This window comes from Dufourea novaeangliae, unplaced genomic scaffold (assembly GCF_001272555.1).
Source record: "Dufourea novaeangliae isolate 0120121106 unplaced genomic scaffold, ASM127255v1 scaffold25, whole genome shotgun sequence".
NCBI classification, from domain to species: domain Eukaryota; kingdom Metazoa; phylum Arthropoda; class Insecta; order Hymenoptera; family Halictidae; genus Dufourea; species Dufourea novaeangliae.
In genome coordinates, this window is record NW_015373901.1 from 2168556 (window position 1) to 2191644 (window position 23089).

Sequence of the window (23089 nt, forward strand, 5' to 3'; positions counted from 1 at the left end):
CGAGGCACATTGGCAGTGTACAAGATTGACTCGTTGAATGTCCAAAGAAAAAACGAAAAGCAATCGTGCGGTCCCTGTGTCTAAAGGGTGCAACAACATGTCCACCAACATGAGTGCAAACAACCATTGGCTCGCGATCTTGCTAGACGGAGCCGGGTCTCCCGATCCAGGACACTTCCGGTGACTGAGGGAAATCGATCGGTTCGTCTGAACGGGTTCTTCTCTCGATATTTCGGCGGCGCCGTCAAGGTTTACCCAATAGCCAGGCACGTCTGATCTTCAGACCGGTGGCGGGCCACGGACGTACCGCAGCTGAGGCGTGAGAGACAGGTTCAGCGTGTTCGCCGCCTCGCAGCAATGGGGCTCGAGAAGGCAGGCGGCGCAGAACAGGGCGACCAGGGCCAGCTGGAAGGGCAACGCCGCCCTCAGGATCCGCCAGACCCAATTCTGCGGCAGGCCTGGCTCGCTGTCCGGATCACCGGCGTCGGTTGCCCCGCTTTTCGCCGCGATCGAAACGATCCGCTCCGGGCCACCTTTCGCCATCTCCATCGAACTGGCCTTCTTGCGTTTGCTGCACAAAGAACAGACGAGGATCTTGTTTATTACAGAACTGGTTCATTGAGGGGACTTTGGGTGTATTGGTGACATCTAGGGAAATTACATTCTTTACTGGTTAAAGCTTTGAAAAAGTGGATATACAGTAATGTCTCGATGAGTGCGACAAACTCGGTCCGCCTCGGAGTACAGGAAATCTTTGATGAATGTTCGAAGGCTCCTCGGCACTGAACATTGAATATTTCATAAACTAATGATCATATACCTCTGAAACAAATATCATTTGCTTCAGAATTCCAAGCTCAATGTGGACGCCTACTTTATCACTTTAGCGACGATATTTGGTACATTTCTTGACGAAATACGAAAAATTTAAATCAAATGGCACCCAAACATTAGAAAAAAACGGTGTTACTGTGACTAGTATTTCATTATTAATCGTGAGTAAACACTTTATGAAAAAAATATTTTTAAAAATATTTGAAATAGTTTCGAAATGGCTATTAGTTCTTGAGATTATGACAAATACTTATAATAGAGATTCTACAAAATACCAAAGAGATGCAGTAAGCCGGTTAAAAAGATTTATTTCTTGAAGTAATATGTGCATGTGTAATATAAGTAATGATTCAGAAGACAATAGTTCTTCGGACTACTTTTTACAGTTATTATAATTTACAATTAGGGTGACCTCAAAACCGTTCTCTCGAATAGGTGAAATGTCTGCGCTAACAATCTATATGTGTATTGTAACTTTAAGGCGTCATTAGTATTAAATGAAGTCGAATTGAACACGATATCATAGAAAATTTTTTATTTCGTTTGAGCTCATCTACTACCCCCTGAAATATTAAAACATGGAACACCCTGTATGTATACAACAGATCTACCCATTTCACTTGAAGCAGAGGGAAATAAGAGCGAAGGTAAACAAGGAATACCGATTTAGCGAGATACATAATTATTAGAATGGTTCCCGTGCTCGAAATATTAAATTAATACTAAAACAGTGTAGACTGGAAACTTGTGGTTCCTCTAAAACTCGAAGTTGTACCGGTAGTCGAGCAAATTAATTTATAGCGTCCCGTGGGCGAAGGACGGGCCGGGAAATGAGTAAAAGGTAAGTTCTCCTGAAAATCAAGTCTAAGGTGAATCTCCGTGTTCTGGAAGTTCTAACGTCTACTGATCTTTATTACAAAATGTTTCTAATGTTTCCAACAAACTTATCCATATTTGTGAATCTATATCTGATTTCCAAACAGGGCAATTCTATGAAACGTAAAAATCTTTAAAACTTAAGAGATTTCTTGAATGACTTCTGTGCTAGAAAATGTCTCATTGCTAAACATAATATTGAATGTAAAATAAATTTCTATGTATTTTTAGAACATAAATTTCAGAATAAGGATTGCGCGAGTCTAATTTCGATTCAAAGACATTCAAGATTTAATTCTTCAGAAAAATCGTACGATAACACTATTCATTTTACTACCCAGTACAATGTTCGAATGGTTGTTTTTTTATTAATTTTTAGTTTGCGTAAAAAAGAATGATGAAAATGTAGATACGTGGGAGTAAGGCAGAAAAGTAGGCGAAAAACATGGTTGAATCGATGCGAAAAAGGAGGAGGGACAAGTTTTTACAGCCTCTTTTATGATGCAATATGGCGAGCGTTCTATGCTCGCGAAAACTAAACCTATTACCGTCGTCGCCGAGCGGTGATTAAATGCGACTATAAAAAAAACATCCTTCAAACAAAGTTAAATAAGGTGGCCCGGTGATAATGGGGAATTCGGAGTAATTGCGATTGAAAGAGCGGGTCACGAAATGAATCCGCCAAGCGGCGGAGGGAAAGAAAGTAGAATAGGGAATACAGCTTTTAAGACCTTGTGTCCCTGTTTCTAATCACAATTCTCTCCTTCCTCTAACAATCAACCCTGAACAAAGAAAAAGAAGTCGTATTAAATCTACCTCCACAATTATAATTTGACAAATAAAAAAACATGTTTTGCACAAGGGAAGATGACGTATTTATTATACAGAGTGTCGTGTAGCTGGTGGTACAAATGACTGGGGACGATTCTATACGTGAAAACATTACACGAAAATATAGAATAAAATTTAAATGACAAAATCGACTTTAAAAATTAATCTGAAATGTGATGGTAGTAAGTAGAATGAAGTTCGTTATGGTAGTAAGTAGAATGAAATTCGTCATGGTAGTAAGTAGAAATGGAACGCAATGAACAGACGCGGTAGCAAAGTCCTATTCAATTGTACGCATAGACAGAAAAAACCAGAGAAGCCTCGTATGAAAAAACTTTATTCCTATTTTTCGACGTATTTTTTCTTACAGAATCACATCCTGTCTGGTTGTAGTACCCGACCTGAGACACCCTGTATAAAGAGAGTGTCAAAGAAAATGTGTGAAAGAAGAAAATAAACCAACAATTGTGTTGGTGTGGTGACTGAACAGTAGAACTACAAGCATTGAATATATGTTAAATTAAATTGTATTTAATTGTATTTACTAATTTTATTATCTAATTTTTCGAATATGGCACAAACCACCTTAAAATAAGAAATGTAAAACCTATTATTCTGACGCATTTGGTTGTTCCAGTGTTACTTTTGTACAATCATTAAAAAAGCTTTCATACGTTTTCAGTCTCTAACCCCTTGCCTTGCAACATCGAGTCAGACAGGTAATAACGATTTGAAACTGAATTTAGTAAACATGTATATTATTCGTTTTCTTTGAGTCGACGTGAAATACTGTTCCGCTGGTATTAACATTTAAGGTTTCGAATAAATGTAACATTTGCAATAAGAATAGAATTCCTTTTGTGTCTGGGAAAATATGAACGATAAAGTAATTACTTAAGAGTGAAGTCGTAAAAGAAATCGTGTTGTAAGGGGTTAAGGTAGTGTCTTGAGACAGACCCGACACAGCGTCTAGGAGCGTTCATTCGCGCTTAGCTTCTTACATATATTGAAACGAGCGAGCGGCGTTATGGGAGTAGAACTATGAACGAACGAGCCTCTTGTCCCCACGTCTAAATAGACGCCTTCATTCTTTGCTTCTCATTTCGACGTTATGCAAATGGAATGCGAGCCAAGAAGGTCGTTCTTTATTCCCTCGAATGTCGTGGCATCCAGAGACGTCTGAATAAATTAAAAACTACGCGCCCGTGCGTTTACCCCGGGAATTACTCCGCGTTCATTAACACTGCTCAACGTCTTTATTGGGAACACTAAAGAAATGGAATCAGAAGTATTTCCGCGACAAATACAAAGGACAATTGGGCCAAGTTATGAAAAAATCTACCAACCCTCAAAATGACAAAAAATCAGTTAAACACAGTACGAATCTTATAATTTTGTGATCTTTATTTTGCAACAAATTACCAACCCATGTAACAACTCTTACATTATACAATTATTAAAACTGCCAAGTCATAGAAAATTAAAAATAACTATAGAAAATTTGAAATAATATTAATTATACTACTCACTATTAAATAAGCCATTAAAAAACATTGTGAAATAACGAGAAAAAAAATATACCCAATAGAAATAAAGCAACTTCTTTTTTAAATTAATATCTTCAAACTAAATTTTCTTCACTTCAGATCATTAAGGGTTGATAACATTCGACATAACTTGGTCCAATTAAATACACGTTTAGGGCAGGAAATATTTAGTTAATAACATCACGTTTATCCATCGATCCAAGCAAATATGCGTTTATCGTCGGTAGTTTTAGTGTTAAAGGTCAAAATGACGATCTTAGATACCGTTGCTTTTCATTACATCCTACTCCAATAAAATCCTGTCCTACTCTGGTTCCAATCCACCCCTAATCAAAACTAATAGGCTCAACGAACAAAAAAAAAAAAAAAAATAATGGTACTCACTCCGCAAAGTGGTGAACCTGGCTGCTGGTCCGTTTTGCCGCGCGCGCCTCCACGCTGGCCGCAGTGCGTACGATCAGCTCGCGGCAGTGCTTTTGAAGGTCACGTAGCTCCGTCTCCGCGTCCTCGACTCTCTTCCAGAGTTCAGTGAGCGCCTCGCTGCCCGGCGCCAATTGGCTCTCCAGGCTACGGGTCAAACGGCGTAGAGCAGCCAGCCGTCGTTCACGTTCGCTCAGCTCTTGCTCGCTACCGCTGTCGGAGATCCCGCTGTCCGAGAGCGAGCCACCTTCCTGCGTCAGATTGGTCGGCGACGCGTCGCCGAATTTCGTTCCGGTCACGTTGCCCACCTCCTCTGTGGTCGTGTCTTTCAGCACTGTCCCGTTCTGCAACAAGAACAGAAACACAATTGGTTAGACGGGAATGCTTTCGTTCTCTATTTTAGATTCTTTCGAGGGTACGCTGAACAGAGCCAGATACACTACAGCGCGTGAGTATTAGGACACCTGGTCTGTACGACGAAAATGTGATGTTCCGTAAAAATGACGCAGGGTGAAAGAAAAAAAAAAAAATGGGTCCATGACATCTGGGGTAAATAGTACAGTACATCCTATTATTTTTGCACGCATATATATGTGTGCGTATTCAGGTTTCCCGCGTATGGTCAATATTCAATATTCTTATATGTAATGTTAATTATATTGTCGTGCATTATAATTTAGAAAATTAGAATTCACCAAAACATAAAAGTAAAATATTTTTTTAATTTATTTAAATTTCGCGGATAAAGCCCTACTTTAGGAACGTTATTGTAATTATTTTTAAAAGAACGTCTTGGTTAAAATCTACTATAAGTAGTAGAAGGATCAGTTGATCTCCTCATTCACCTTAAATCGCGGTGGCGTTCAAGATTTTCCAGCGATCGATTACAGAGAAAATCATGAAAGGATGTACTTTAAGCCGCCACGTTGATTAGATCATGGGATACTGATAGGCATAAATACACCCCGGGAGGATACGATATCGAATATTGCGTAATCCAGTGTTGGTTAGAGCCGGCGGGCTACCGGAAGGCATGTAAGAGCATTATATGGAGGAGGAGGGGCGATTTGGGGCGAGTGAAAGAAAGGAAGCGTATGGTACAAGGGGCGTACGCGTGACGTCGTGTGGAGCATTTCTTCGATAAATTTATAAACTTTCCAATAAGCTTACCGGGTCTATAAGTTTAAATTCGATTGTATAAATTATTTATTTAACATAGCGTCAGATTGACAGTCGTTAGCAAACGCTTTGGATTCTATTAGTGTACACCAGTAAATAAATAAAATATTACATGTGGATACACTTGTCATCTATCAACATTTTCCCCCATTTATGAACATTAAAACAGAAAAGATGGTAACAAAGATTAGTGGAGTCTATAGTTCGTTTCGAATTTAATAAAACGGAATTAACTTATGTTCGATTTTTATTTTATTTTTTTAAATTTATTCATGATAATATGCGTCTGCATAAAACACCAACAGGCTGCTCATTTGTTACTAAAGGTACATTCACACGTTAAGAAACGTGTTTTATATAAAAACAGACTTATTCTCCGAAAAAAATATTAGGGTTGAAATATATCTTTCATTTTTGGAGGAACAGCGATAAATTCTGCGAAAGATACAAGCTACAATTCATGCTGCAATAAATCCTTTTAACTCAAGACCCGATGGGTCAACAAATGACCTGTATTCGGGGGAAAATAAATCATATGTTCTCTTTTGGACGTAAGACAGATTGTAAAGACAGATTATAAATATGTATCTGATTTTTGACCTTCTTTTAATGATTTGTAACTAAAGAATACGGAAAAAGGAATGAATAGAAGGTAGGAATATAGACAAATACACGCATAATCACAGTAAATTAGTGATTAATAGACTGCTAAAAAATCAGTATAATAAAAAATTTCACCAATTCATAAAATTCATATTTCCTTCGTAACTGGATCAAACCCATAACAGAGAGAACAAAATTTCTATTTGACTCCAGTTTCTCAAAAATGGGCTACGAAAATCTATATTTCCATACATACCCTTAATCTAGCGATCAAACACAGTGCTCACAGGCGTTTTCATCACCAAGCTCATATTTTTCATACCACCATATACTCCAAACGATCACAGTTCGCCATAAGAAACAAACTACTCGGTTTACCACCCCTCGACGACACACTAATCCAGCCCTAGCGTCACAAACAGTACCCCAAGATTTCATACACTACAGCAGACCGTCATTCAGTTCCCAATCTTCTATCCATCGTCTCGGAGTCCACCGTCACGTTTCGGGGCCTGACACGAACCTGTTCATTTGAACGAAAGCGAAGAGAAAAAAAAAGGAACGAGAAAAGGACAAAAAAAAAAGGCGGTGTGGGAAGAAGGGAGGAAAAAGGGACGCGAGGCCGCGACACGAAACGCTGATATCAGACAGCAGTGGTAATAGTAAAAAAGTAGCGTGGAACAGGGCGCGGAGAATCGAGAAGACGAGGACGAAGAGGGTAGTGGGCGAACCGGGGGAGGGTTGTAGGCGAGGTGGTGTTGGGGCGGGAGGAAAGAGAGGGTTGGTTTAGGCTGTTGCAGCGCCGGAGACGGAGAGGAAGGAGAGCCTCCGGTAATGAAAAGCGCGATCCGCATACCAAGTGGCAACCTTCAACCTAACCTATATATATATATAAGTCGGTATACTCTTGTACAACGGATAGTAGGTACGAAGTGAGTCGAGTTCAGAATCCACGTTGCCCGAAGGGCCAATCACGTAGAAGAAAACTGCGAGAATTCCTTATTTCCGGTCCGGGGCGCCCTCTGACACGTCGCCCTGGCGCGATACTGTGCGGCGTAACCTTGGAATTTACAGGACGCACCGATTTGAACCTGTAAAATGATTCATGGACGGAAAGATTTTGATGTTTCGGTGGGGGTGGAATGGTTAATTTTGAGGTTCGAATAAAGGTGATTTTGGAGTAATGGCTGGACTGTGGATTTTGTGTGTCTAATACATATGAAAAAATAATGACCGTTGTATTCAAGGTGGTATTGTGATTTTAGTTTTTGTTCCATGCACTTTTTAAATATGTTACCAAGGCGCTCTTAAAAAAGAGTATTTTTATTACTTTTATATTTTTCACTTACTGTAGAAAAGTAGTGTAATAAATGGAAAAAAGTTTTGCACTATTACTAGATTTTTTTGTTTGCAATCAATTCCCAAGAAACGCTTAATTTTTTGGCGCACAAACTAGAATAAACACTTAATAATTTGAAATGTGCAACGTTATCTGTAATTATTCTGGTGAAATAAGAATATTACAAAGGGAAACAAATGGACATGGGACGATTCGGTCGTACACGGAGCTAAAAAGTCAAAAAGACTACTATCTGTCCGGCTTACGAATTATTTCTATCTGATCTTATAATTAGAACCGTCTAATTCGATCCGGACGTATAATTAGGACTTGGCGACGGGAATGAAACTAATGCGATGGCCTAAAGGGCAAGCAGAGAGAATTAAGAAAGCGCGTGATAAAACTGTTGCTGGGGTGGTTGGCGTGAAGCCCTAAAGTGAACATCTAGGGGGGTATCTCCATCTGAAGCGAATCTGAAAACTAGAAATAACTTTTTGTATTCGAAGAAGTTGAACAGTGGTTCCTGACAATTCGAGAAATTCTAATAATTTTTTAATAAACAATTGATAATCTTTAATATGTGATTATTTAAGGAAGCAAGGAATATCACTTTTACTTGTTTATTTAGACAATTATAGTATGCAATCTCCACCTTCACCGAAACCATCCACCGCTTAAACACTTAACTTTAATTTACAATTACTGAAATCGTAAAAGTACTTTCATCGATATTCATATCGACATTTAATTCATTGTACATTCTACATTACAATGTATTATGCTATACTATCTCACATATTATAAATATTAATATATTATGAAATTTAATTTATTATACATTCAACGCTGGTAGATCTAGTATTAAACAACAAAACGAGACAAACCGTTCCGAGACACTTCCCACTCTATCACAAGACACCGACTACATGTTTAATCAACCCCCCACTAGCGAGTTGTTCCGTCCACCGAAAACGCGCGATCCAAAAAGGTGCTTTCTATCGGGACATTAAACTCGAAAACCGGACACTCGCTGGGCAAGCGCGCGATCGTGGCCGTGAGAAATCCATAAATTTTGATAGGCATTAAATAAAATATTAGCGGTTTACGTGTGTGGGGGGAGAAAGAGTGCGCGAGGCAAGAGAGGTGCGGAGGGCGAGTTTTAGGATCGCAACACGTTCCGAAGTCGCCGTCGGTGGGGTGTCGGCTACCTCAGAGAAAGCCCCACAGGCTCTCTCCCCTTGGGGAGGTCGGATCGTTAATCGCCCGAACGATTCCCTTTCGCCTCACGTACGGGAATGGGCCGTGGAATCAGCGTAAAAATACAAATTTAATATCACCGGTGGATCTCGCCCCGCTGACCGGTTGTAGCCGGAGGACAGACCGTTGTCGACGAGCCGAGACCTCTACGTGGGCCAGAAGCTAAGAGACAACCGGTTGATTAGCGCTTCCGGTCGCCCCGAGTCGTATAAAAAGGTCGAGTGTCGGAATGTACGCTTGCTCGTTGGTACAAAGACGTTTTGTTTCTTCTTCGTTCGTACGGTCACCGATTTCTCGGTCGCTAGTTTTGCAACTTTGATGACGAATGTGAAGAGAATTTTCGGAGATCCCGGTCTTTGAAGGTTCGATATATTGTCGTAATTCTGAATTAATTTCGAACTAAGGATTAGGATTAGCAGTCGGGCTTAGATTTCGGGTGGGACCTACAGTTTAGATTCCACTTTGGATCTGAGCTAAGGTTCATATTCTAGTTTGAGTTTTGTGCTAGGGTTCAGATTCTACTTTCAGTATTGAACTAAGGTTTAGATATCATTAAGTGGTTCTGGGCTAGGGTTTAGATTCTACTTCGAGTAGGGTTCAAATTCTATTTTGAGTTTAGAACAGGGTTTAAATTCCATTTTGAGTTTGGAATAGAGTTTAGATTTTATTTTGAGTTTCGTATAGAATTTAGACTTCATTGTGAGTTTCAGCTGGGGTTCAGATTCTATTTTTAGTTTAAGCTAGAAACACTCTTATCCCGATTCCAAAATATTCCTACAAAACTGCCATTCTCGCGAACCCTTCCCCACCCACCGACAATTGATCCGTTTCACCATCTCGCCGAAAGAGCCAAACACCGCCAGAAAATCGGCACTGCCGGCGGTACTATTACCGTTCCATATCTCGAGCCACCCCCCGGGTTTTATCGCTCCAATCGGAATTCTTCCTCCCTCCATTATCTGTTTCTCTCGTTTCTACCTCGACGAGAGCGGCAGAGAGACTCCAAGAGGGGAGACGAGGGGAAAAAGGTACCAAGAGACGTCGTAATGTCGAGGGCACTTTGTCGAAGCGTTTTCTTCGTTCGTTGGCTTCTTAAAGGGTCGTATCGGAAAGAGGAGAGAAAGAAAGATGTAATGCCGAGTGCATGAAATTATCCCCCCGAGTGTTGTAGATCGGCGAAACCGAGAGCCCCCGCGGATTGTTCCGTGTCTTGACGGGAGTTTGAATACGTTGAAGCGGGGCCACCGCGGAGACGAGGAACCAGAGGAGGAGTGTAATGCTCGCGAGGCAGGGGCTGCTCGCTCCCGGCTACGGTCTTACCTTTTGTTAGGGTGAAAATATCGTGTCGCGGGCCATACGTCTTCACGACAGGCGAAATAAGCGCTGGGACAATTGGAAGTTGCGACGACGACTGTTTGTTCGAGCCGTTTTCCTCGCGCGTTCCTGCGACCTACTGTGTTAGTGGGGGTTGGTTTCGCTAATTTACCCCTTATAGGCGAGTATCCAGGGAATTAATACTTTGGACGATTATAAATTACGGTACGAATATACAGGATGCACGAATGTAACTTGACGACCTTAATTATTTCCGTAAATAATGATCCAATTGAAATTACTATTTTTTAAATAAGTTGATTTAGAGAGGCCTATAGACTGTAGTATATTTTTTTGTAGATCACTTATTGCAAAGCTTTCAAGGTCACTTTTAGTTTATTAACGGAACGTTATAACTTTGTTCGTGGCTGAGATTGTTACCGTTGGTGACGTCGTGAGCATATCCTCGAATACGTTCCATAATGAAAGTAATAGAATGGAAACAGTCAAATATCTCAGCAACGAAAAGTTTGAGGGCAAATGCACCTTCGTGAAGGTATTATTAGTAGGTGTACCATCCACTATTTCTTGACGAAATTAGTAGCTCGACGACGAAACCTCCAAACATAATTCTGTCATTCTTGATCTTCGTCTTTTAGTTTTGTATGTAGAATCAAAACATTTGTGGACAACATTCGCTCCATGAAAATGTCCCACATTTGTATTAAAACCCTGACGTTTATTCTAGTCATTCCGATCACAATAAAGGAAACGTAGAAACGGAGTGTGTAGTCAGATGGAAGAAGTCGGTCGACCAGTTATTCTAATCTCGTGGCAGAAAAAAAAATGAGCACCGTCAACGTGGAAATATCGCGGTGGCGGGCGGCAGCACACGTTCCTCGACAAGCGGGACGCGAGCCAGGGGCCAATCGGAAGTCCCGATAACGAACCTGCCACCTGCCTCACCTCGAGCTACTTTTCTCCTTAAGTCCATAAAAGCAGAGAGCCGGCCCAGGCCCGAGCATGCCAAGAAACTTACTTTATATGCAAATGCAAGACGGATATGTCGGGGTATAAGGGGGATGCGATGGCGTTTAACCGAAACACGATATCGACAAGTGTCATCTGTCAAACCGTACCCTCTAATCTGACCCCCTTCTTACCCTCTCTGACGGCTCCTTCCGGGATGCTCGGCGAATGGCGCCATTACTTCTACGACTTCATAAATACTACCTTTATAATCGATTAGCAAAGTCGGTAGGTTCTTTAGTTAAATATAAAATTTAAGTGTAACAACATTTTAGATCGTACAGTTTTTTTCTTACTGTATCGATAAATTAGGGGTAGTTTGGACTTTTAAGGACAGCAATTTAGACTGTCGTATAAATTATACGGTCTTCATAATTGACGAACAAACTCTGTAGGTTTCTTTGGGTAATTATAAAGTTTGAACTGTAATAAACTTTTGGGTAATGTTTTTGTTACTGGATCGATAACATCTATGGGACACTTTGGCTATTCTTAGGGGATGCAATTTACACTATTATATAAACAATACGGTCTTCATAATCGACAAACTCGGTAGGTTTCTTTAGTTAAATAATAAAGTTCGAACTATAATAAAGTTTTAGGTGATGTATTTTTTTTTTGCTGTGTCCATAGAATCTGCGGAAAACTGGCGATTCTTAGGGGTTGTATTTGAAACTATTACTTACTAGTGATGGATCAGTTTGACAAGTTTTTGTAGACGAACATATCATTTTATTAATAATAAATTTCATAATATATCATAAATATATGCAATCGCGTAAATATAACGCTACAGATTCTCTAATATCTTATTTTAAACCTAATTCAATTGAAGTAGACATTGGATAACCTAAATTTTGATTTTGTCCTGTTTTTCATGAAACAATCCCAAAAATAGGAAGTAACTCGACGAAACAAACTTTCATCCTGTTCTACTTTTCATAAACCAATCCACGAAAATAGTTAATAACATAGTTTAATTACCGTTTGCCTGTTTCATGTCTTATTCAAAAATCAAAAAACATCCTGCACTTCGCGAAACGTACATATCTTATGGCGTGGTATAAGCGTGTTCTTTCAATTCCATTGGGAAGAATCCCATACCATACCGTTGCTACGAACAAAAAAAAAAAAGAAAAAACGACGGAGGAGGTAGGGTTCACAAGAAGTTTCTTGCCGTGTGGCAGAATTCGAACCAATAAACATGATTCGCCTTATAATCTCGCCTTCCTTAGAACAGCCCGTAGTCCCCAGAGTCCTTCCACTCACCCAATCTAAGCGGGGAAATGGTTTTATGCACACAAGCGATGCCCACGGGAACCGTTATCCCATCCAAGGACGTTGAATAATTGCTGCCAGCTATCTAACCGATTGAAAATCAAGGATGCCGTGGGAATATCGGTTAAACGATTTACCGTGGATTTCGTCGTTACGTCGATCCAGAATCGAAGAGGATGAGAGACGGCTGAAATTATTAGTAATTCGATAACTGTCGTCGGATATATTCGATAACTGTCGACGGATATATTCCGCGGATCGAAGTTACTAACGATAATACCGAAATTGAGACTTTAGGTAAATACGAAAACGAAGTACAAAAATACAAGGATAAAATACCCTATTTGATTAAATTTGTTAAAGGATGAGCGAGTAATTACTCGGGAGCCGATTAGAAATTTCGAGAAACACTCGATACAGAAAGAAAAAGTCCCCATTTGATTAAATTTTTAAGGGGGATGTGTAATTTCTCGGGCAACGAAATTTTTAAATAATTCTTTTTATCCTCTTGCAAGTCGAAAATTGGAAAAGTGGAACATTAGTTTCGGGTCGAGGTTGATTCAAATGTAGCTGTAATTTAGAATCTGTTTATAGTAATTTTCGGAATGTTTTAATACAGAATTGTTTCTTCTAATAATGATACACTATCATGATTATTTCAGTATAATATTTAAAAGTCGACAAAGATCTGTAGAAGATCTATAACTTTCTACAAAAAGATCTTCGGTTTCTTTTAACTCATTCGAGTGTAACTTAGGTAATTAACTGTCCCTTTCTCTCTAAACAAATACATTTAAAATACTTTTTTCAGAATAAAAACGAGTCTTAGAATTTTATTTAAGCAATCGATGAGGTAAACAAATACACAATCTTAATTTCAGACGTCAAATGTTTTGTAAGAAAGAAGCTATCACTTACGCACGTAGTTACCTTACACCTTTCTATGCGGGCATTGAAGTCTCCATAAATCGCGCTTCGACACTTTCAATGTAACATGCAAAAGTAATATACTGTAAGAATTACATATAAAATGTTTATAACTACAATTGTTCAATTTCAATTAATATTGCATTAAAGAAAACTTTTGTTTTTATTTTATATAAAGTTATGAATAATAAGTAAGTATATATAAGTATTTTACGAGTTCCGGATGATAGTGATTGTATGCTTTCTCAGAATTACCAGATATGTATTACATAGATAACTTATTAACTTTGATTCAATAGTTATGATTTATTAAAAAAAGATTAACCATAGATTTCAAACAGCTGTAAAATCAACAATTTACAAAACTTTCAAAAATCCTTCGAGATACGTTTATATATCGCGAAAGACTACAACATATCCAAATTTGAACAAAATCCGAAATGCTGCTTCAAAAAGTGTCCGATTTCCGCGTGGAAAGACCCTACAATAAAAAATTTCAGTCTATTCAGATGTCCTTTCTATCTCGAACTTACCGAAACCCTTGACATAATAAATCAATCTTCCTCCGCCTCCACTTTCATGAAACACATTCAGTAAATTCTATGTTCGCATAAAAATCAGCAGTAAACTTATCACAATATTAACCTAACACGGTCCATACTCATTCCCATCATTACCTATCTCACATCCACCCCCACCGCCGACAAGAACTATTCTCAGCAATCGGACAGAAAAACGCAGAAAGGTAGTTCCATCGGCATATCTAACGTCCAAATGGTTTTCGTGCGTGGAGAAGGTTCCGAAGCAATCACGTCCGTGGTTCGTCAGGTGGGAGGAAGAACGGCGGCGACGACGAAGAGCGTGGGCCCCGTAGACACGGGTAATAGGTATCATAGCGGCGAAATAAAGAAGAAAAGGCGTGATCAAAGTACGAGGAGGGGATGGAAAGGACGGTGAAGCCAAGAGTCCGAGGATGGCCATTATCCGCGCGGGGACGTGGAACACACGATGCAAAACGTTTTGCCGGACGCCACGCATTTCGTGGCCCCTCAACCCTGGAATTCTTCCCTTTAGCTGCGTTCCCGTTGACTCTAATCGTCACGTATTATTATACGTTTATTGACGGACGATGCACACGTACGTGTACGTCGTGCCGTGATGGAATCGAACAACGTTGTGAGATTCAATCCTTGTATAACTGATCCGACGATTGACAGCGAAAAATATAAAGTTTCCGCAGTTTTTCGTCGATTATACAGGGTGTCCCTGAAATTGTAGTACCAGCTGGTGATTCTACATGCAAAGATTAGACGAAAAGAAAGAGTAAACTTTTTTTGGGTAATGCTTCGTTTTCGAAATAATCGAATTGGAAAGTTTTTTAGAGACACGGGCAATAGGCCTTGGATAACCCATCTGTTCATTACAAGCCGTTACTACTTACGGTCAGCACTTATACGAAGTTCTTATTTCAGAAAATGAAGTTGATATCTAATTTATCTTAAAAGGAGAAGAGAGAAACGAGAACGATGTATCTTGGGAAAATACCGTGAGACAAATATTAGGGAATAATAAATTTCGCTATTAACGGTGTAATCGAGTAAACTGTTTACGCGTTCGCGTTTCCCGCCACGCCAGGCCCAGATGTTCATGAAATAAAACGTTACGACATATTTCCGCTGCCTTGGCGAAATCACTTTCGACGTTTTTCATGGCAGCACTGAAAAATTTTATCGTCGAACCATTTTCCACGATTACAGGTCCGACTCGTTTCCGCGACACTTACAACGCATCATCGAATGAATCGAAATAGTATAATAAAAATGAACGTACTGTGAGAATTTAAAATGGTCCGACGGATATGCGAAAGTTCAAGTAATAATTTTGTTTATCCTCTTTTTCTTCTTCTATTATTTGTAAGATGAAAGATATTTTCTTTCTCTTCAAATCAAAAATTTTCCTTTAACTTACAAGAAATTAATTCAGAAGATACGTCAATCAAATTTCAGTATTTTTCAGGTTACTTTTATAATTGAAAGGATCAGTGCAATAATGGGTTATTAAGTTAATAAGGGCAAACACTGTGCTATATGATTTTATTTCGTTTCATTCTAAAGCAAGAGCAGTTAAACATTCTAATATTTTCAGACTTATGTTCCAAACTTATGTTTTTCTTGTGTAACCATTGATTCCTTCAATGACACTGACCCCTTCAATTTGTATGTAGTCCTCGGATTAATTTAGATTCTACGATCATTTTCATAGAAACTAAATAATCACACAATGGGTAAAAAAATACACATTTTAGTTCATTTAAAAATTAACATTTCAGTAACATACCAGAGTAATTATAAAATAATTGCATTTAAATTGTCTTGGTTTGGTATAAAATTAAGTTTTTTTACTCAATAATAAAGAGGTTTATAACTCTGAATGAATAATTTCCATTTTTTTAACTAAATACACACTGCAATGAGCAGTAACTAATTTTTTGTATTAGAAATTCGTAGTTCAAAATAAGTTAATGGTGAACTTTTGTAAATTATTACGAGTAAGAATTACGTCGACTACAGAGAACTACTAACGACAACAAAGATAAAGGTTCGCTGGAGGAAGAATTACATTTTACCTGACAATTGATGTCTTGTTTCTCGGACAGTAGCCTGGCGACGTGACGTACGGATGAAGCCACTTCGGACGTGGCCCCTGCCTGGAGGGCAACATCCAAAACTGCAAGGGTATCCTTGTCCCTTCGTAACGCGCACTGTAGCTCCGCCAAACGAATACTAAACTGCTGGACGGCTTGTAGGGCGCACAATTGTTGATTACCCCTGCAAGGTACAAGGACACATGGTTCAAAATACGTGCAACGAATAAATTGTGCAAAACAATGCATCATTACAGAACAATGAATACGATTCATTAAAATAAACAAATAAAGAGTTATTATACGAAACGGCCTACTTAATTAATTGCATGATTTTTTATTACTTTTAATTGTATTTTTCTGTCTTTCTATATAGAGTGCTCGTTGCGTTTATGGTGTATTTAATGATTTAGTATATACTGTATAATATTTTATTGTAACAGAATTCAATGTGCCCTTAGAATATTCTGATTTAAATTGTATAAAAAGTTTTCAATGTCCCAATACCAAAACAACAAAAGATTTAACCTAATTAAACTATTAACAAAAAGAAAGAAAGTTCTATGTAATTCTTAATTTTCATTTTTATGAATTAATTCGTAGAGTCCAAACTGGTCTGAATTTTTCGAAAAAATTTTACAAATTAATTTATATTTTCCACTCCTCAAAATCAAAGATCTATTAAGTAATAATTCCTCTTTCTTCGTTGACCATACTTTATTAAATATAACGTAAAAGAAAAAAATAATACAAGAGAAATAGGAGATATGAATGTGATTGAGGAAAGATATGAATTTTAATTCTTAAAAAAATTCAGTGGTCCATTTGTTTTTCGAAGCACTAAAAATTCGAAGTTTATACTATTTCGAAATCAAGTATAACCAGAAAATATTATGCATAGTGTACGTATATTCTTTTTTGGATACACCACGAGCACTGATTAGAATAATCTACAATATACTATAGTGCGAAGCTCGTGATTGCATTTGCGTTAGCGATGAGAAGCTCGGATTCAATGGATCCACGACACTCGATAAACACAGATTTCTCCCCGTTCTCGGAATAGGTGACGAAATTGAAAGGGAAAAATCGCGGCGCGGGTCAACATAATAAAAAGTGGAACGAAGGGAAAGCCGTTCGGCAAACAGTAAGACGTCGAATTATTAGTGGACCTCCCCGATGGCGCTATCGGCAAATAAAAACACTTTATCCGAGGACAATCCCAACATTTCCCCACGTTGACCCGCGATAGAATCATAGCAAAATGATTCTGCGATCCTTTTACACGGTGTGAATCGAAAAATTCATTCGACTCGACGAAAACATTGAAAAAAATGACTTCCTAATTCCGCTGTGTTAAATGTATTTTAATTTTTTAACAAATAAACAAATCGAATCTATAATGAAAAAATAATCTCGACTGGCAAATGATGAAGAATGAGTTTATTATAAAAATATTAGGGAACAAATCCTGTGCTACTTCTTTCTTATTAATAAGGAAGAGTCAGTTATGGCTTTTAACGTAAAGAAAAGTACATTTTTATATTTATGTTTACTGTAACGTGTATAACTTGTCCATGCTTACTATGTTTCTCCATAACAAAGTATAAATGTTTACATTGAGAATCATAACTTAAATCTCGACACAAGATTTTCATATACTTTGAAAGCTTTACATTCAGAAACAGGAATAGAAAGAAGTAATACAGAATTGAAGAGAAATGTTTACAATAAATAGACTTACAAGCAATGGAAGACAGTTAATTTTCGATTTATGTAAATATAAATATAAATTCGATCGATGTAAATTTTCCACGAAGAAATGAAGTATGGGCTGAATGATTTGTGCGTTGAACAGAAGAAACGGCGAGCGTTCGTGCGAAGAATAGGAATTTCGGGGGGAGAATTGGAGATGCGGGATCGACCTTTGTAAAACCCCAGTGGGTCAGTGGTAAACCCCTTTGCATGGGTCAGACCGCGATCAGACAGGGGAATCAAGTGCTCATACAGCAATTAAAAGCCGACCGTTTCTGCCTCGAACACCGTATCAATTTCAAGGCTCGTGATTTGCTTGACCAGGCTTACACCACATCGATAAAAATTATATCTATGTAAAAGTAAAGAGGATGTTTCTAGTGAAAACTTTTACTAATATTCCACAATTATTAGAGAAATAGTTTTTTCCATTTTGTATAGTTTTTCGCCACCTTTCTGGGAGTAATTGAATTTCTCACTATAGTTATTTTAAAAAGTTCAAGGAAATAAATTGATTTTCTCAATATATTGTGTATTACATTGCTATAGGTATAGGTTCTTTCCGTCACTTTTTAGTGCATAAGAAGGAAAAACCTTATTTATCCCAAAGATCGTTACACAAAAATTATATTCGGGAATCATAATCACTTTGAGGATGGTTCAAGATTTCACTGCAAGTTAGAATGCAAATATCTTTATATAAAATTAAATTTCCAACTAATAACTAAACTGTCGCAACGGAATATTACAGGGAAAGTCACGAAAAATCTCAGAAAATGAACCAATATAAAATCGAGTAATTTTTACAAGAAATTACTTAAATACAGTAACGTAACGACTACTGTAGAAAACTAGATTTATGAAAACGGGAAAGTTGATCGAAAACTTTCCATCAGCACTGCAACCAGCTTAACCCTCCAATTCCCACAGCTCAAATTCTGATCCAATATAGACAATTTTCTTAACTTCTGTATCTACTGAGAAAACCAAACGGTTCCAAGAGATTTCGTGAAAAATTTCAACAATTTGAAAGAATTTAATGCCATTTTTCACTCGTTTCTTTACCTTTGTTAATTATGTATAACAATTTATATTCTAAACTTATTATATATAATACAATCTATTCTTTTTATCAATAAACCCCCTTGAAATATTTGAAAAGAATTAAGGTTTCGTAGGTATTTATTGTGTTCCTAACAATGCTCAACACTTGAATTCCAGCAAATGAAAGGAACAGAAGTGCAATAATGTTTTATTTTACCGATTAGATTGTAAATGCATAATTAAAATTTGTATCATGCCATCTACACAAGACTAGAAGAAACTATTAAATACTAACAGATATAAAAATATACATGGCATTAATATTTCATTTCGTAATTTAAAATAGGTAGACATATGGCTACAATGGAGACGAAAGGGTTAACAATAATTCGATTACCCATTATAGTAGATTACTTATTATTGCAGCGAACTGTATAATCTGGTGGAAAGTCGTTCAAATGAACGATACTTTGACTGGATGGACAGTTTAGAAATAGGCGAGATTAAACGCGCGATCCCAGCTAAAACTAGTAATCCCGTGACACGGGTCGAAATCCCGTATGCCCCGGGGCCCCTCGTCGCCGATGGGTGTCCACGGGTTCCCCGGGTGTTTGCTTTTCGGGGCTTCATTGCCTCTCATAATATTTGCGGAACGTCACACACGCCGGCCAGCGAACGGTCACTCGATGATCCTAAACCGCCTATTCCCGTCCGAAATTCGATAAACATACCGTGCACAAGGAAGAGAAAACTGAACGCGGAAGAACGTCGAAGATTATTACGAAAACCTTACCCCTTGATCGTTTTTTCACTACTATGACAATTATTCTGTTAACCCTTTCGAGACGGAAATTTTTTGAAGGATAAACTCAATAATATCATAGTACAAAATATGTATTGTGTTTAATAATATACAGAGCGAGTCACCTAACACTTTCACCTAAAATATCTGCGTTGTTTTTAATGATACGAGAAACTGTGTGAAGAAGAAAATTTTTATCCTGTAGGGCAGTTATTGTGATAGAGAAGATTTTCTTCTGAAGGTCATATTTTCCGACATTTCAAGGTCATCGTCGTTTTTTTTAAAAGGGGTAACGTATTTTGATTTGTGGAACGTTACAGGTTGTTCCACCTAACTCTGCCATCCTTAATTATTCTCTTAATTGACACGGTACCAAAAATTTTAGGGGGGAAATTGAATTATGAGATTGAAGGTCATCTCAAGGTCATATCTTTTGAGATTTCTCTAATGGTAACGTTGTTTTAAATTGAATGCCCTATTTTTTTGTTTGCCATTACAAATAGGAGATCAAAACGTATCCAACAATATATCACCCTATGCGGTGACAACACTTTGAACATACACTAAAATAATTGTTTCTGCAATTCATTTCTGTTTCAATTCAATTCATTTTCTGTGAGCTTCCACCTCAACCAGTTATGTGCGAAATTTTTGATTTCAAGGTCATAGTGTGATACATTGTTGGATACGTTTTGATCTCCTCTTTGTAATGGCAAACAAAAATATGCAGCATTCCATTAAAAAAAAACGTTACCAGTAGAGAAATTTCAGAAGATATGACCTTGAGATGACCTTGAGGTGACCTTGAATCTCATAGCCTAATTTCCCCCTTAAAATACACTAACTTCCTCCAGACACATTTTTTTGTACCATGATAAATCAGAGAATAATTAAGGGTGGTAGAGTTCGGTGGGACACCCTGTAAATAAAATATATATAATACACTCAAATATAAAGGGAAAAATAGGATAAACATAGTTTTGAAAATAGGACTTTCCGTCCTTTACAAAACGATCTTCAGAAAGGGGGAATTTTATAAAAAAAAAACAGAAGGTTCATTTTCATATGTACATATTCTGAAGAAATTCGTTCCAAGACACATGTAAAGACAAATGAACAGGAATCTATCTAGACCCAGGTATCGTTGTTCATTCGATCATAAAAAATTTCCGCTTTCTAAGGGTTAATAGGAGCTAAGTGGACTACAAAACGTCCACAAGATTTTTCTTTTTCCAGGTGTAACAGCAAGAACCGTTCCCCTGTTAGATAAATAAGACTATAAAGGGTTAATGTCGAGTAGAGAACTTACTTTTGGAAAGTCTCGTCCCAGACACGGTACAGGTCCGCGACCCCGTCTTTCAAGGTGGTGAATATCACCGAAGCCGAATTACCGAGATCGGTGATCAGTCTGTGCGTCGAGACGTTCAGCGCAAGCATCGCCGCCTTTCGATCCCTCAACGCAGCCAGCTCGGTCTGGAACATTAAATATACATTTTTAGTGGCCGCCTTGCTGCGGCTAACTCAAACGAATTGCCCCGTTCTTGAGGCACCGGCGGAGGGTGCGGGTGATGTATAAACTGGTCGCAAGTAGTAGACTAAAGGAAGTGAACTGTGTATCTTGCAACGGGAACGAAGATATTTATCTTTCGACCGAATGATCCCGTAGAGTATGATCGATTTACTCGGTGTTCGTGCTGTGATCCTGGTAAATCGTTCTTTTTCACATACTTTTAACACAAGTCAGTGTACCAACTCGTATATTACCATAATATCGAGTAGGGAATTTGTAGATAACACCTGTTACCGTTTATTATATACTTTACATATTAATTATGCTATATTTTGAAAAGGATAATAATAATTGCACACATGTGCCAGTGATTATGAAAGTGGTGTAAGTCGAAGAACTGAAGAAATATTGAGTTACTAACTCTTGAATAGTAAGGTGAGTTTTAAAGTACTTGGTAAGGTGGGGTCGGATCCGACACGAGCTCTTTTTTGCTATTCTTAGAAGGGTAAAACAAATGTATTATCTTGAACTAATATTTTTGTTTATTTATATAATAAGGAATAATAATTGAGTTAAGTAACATATAATAAGTATTAAACGTTTGCCAAATAATAAAAAATATTTTAAAACGAGAATAATAAAAAAAAATAATGAAAAAAAAATTCTGAAAAAGTTTAATATTCATAGCTGCTACAAATAAAAAAGATACGCAGGTAAAACTGTTATCGATGAGGTGACAAATGTCAATGATTTGTTCATTGCCCCCAACTATTTAAATATCGATGATTTGCTAATAAACCCCCCCCCCCCCAAAATTCAATTACTCCACGTTGGGAAATACTGGTGTAAATCTAAATTCGCCTTTAAGTTTAGCATGTAGAATCCACCCTCTGAAAGTGTCCTACATTTTTCTTAACGCTCTATATACGACCTACCGAAGCGACATAGAACAGGAGACATCGTCAGACAGGTCGGGGGCATCATCGGTACAGAAATAAACGTGCGTTTATCAGGAAAAGCATAACTGAACTATAAGGGTTGTAAGAGCGCAAGGTAGAACGATGGAGTAACCACGTCACGTTGTCACGTTCCCGTCGTCCTACTACAGGAGGCGGCCGACGAGGGCCGCATAAATAAACCCGGGTTTACGACGGCGACGCTGGGCATAAGAGAAACGAAAACGAGAGCCCCTCCGTTGGTTCCTCTCTTCTCTTTCGCCGTGTCCTCTTTCTCTCGTCCTTTTTCTGCCATCCTCTTTCTCTCATCCTCTGTCATTTCTCTTTGCTCGTCGCGTGATGGGAAAAAGACCACATAGAGGAAGAGAGAAAGCTCGTAAAAGCTCGTCCTTGCGGTCATCGTCTACCGTATTGCGTTCCAGTCTTCAGTGTCTCCACCCTTCGGGTAATTCCTGCCGTCGTAACGACGGGCTTTACTACTGTTTCCTTCTTGCATTTATATTGTACAACCGATCTCCATCGGTACGCCGATCGGCGACGCCGCGAGCCCGCGATGTGTCCTCGTAACCCTTCCGGGTAAATTGAAAGTTGAAAAAATTACATTGTACACCGACGAACAAACTGGACTTCCTCTAGGGGAAAAAGCGGTGTAGAAGAAAAGTCTTCTACCACTTGGTAAATTTATTCCAGGTAGTGAAATAAATGTTAAATCGAATGTTAATTTGGTATATATTTTAATAATTCCAAATACCAAATGGTAGGAGGTCCTTTCCTTATGTTACTTTTTCCCCTAGTGGAAGCCGAGTTTGCTTGCGAGAGTACATGTGGCTCGTTCGATTTGTGACTTTTCTTATGTACCCTCATGACAATAAGTGTTATTGATATATCCATATTCCTAAGAAAAGCAAAATAGAATTTATAGGAAAATATTATTTATTTACTTC

The 23089-nt window shown here is 38.2% G+C and overlaps 1 protein-coding gene across 1 annotated transcript in view; it reads right to left on the reverse strand.

Annotated features, from left to right (window-relative positions):
- Positions 1-279: 279 nt before the first annotated feature.
- Positions 280-23089, reverse strand: part of LOC107193718 — a 177465-nt gene continuing 154655 nt past the window's right edge. The window contains exons 19-22 of the mRNA XM_015583220.1: positions 20989-21152; positions 16061-16262; positions 4473-4852; positions 280-571 (exon numbers count right to left, since the gene is read on the reverse strand). Coding sequence (XP_015438706.1) covers positions 280-571; positions 4473-4852; positions 16061-16262; positions 20989-21152 — 1038 coding nt within the window. The remainder of the gene's footprint in view (positions 572-4472; positions 4853-16060; positions 16263-20988; positions 21153-23089) is intronic.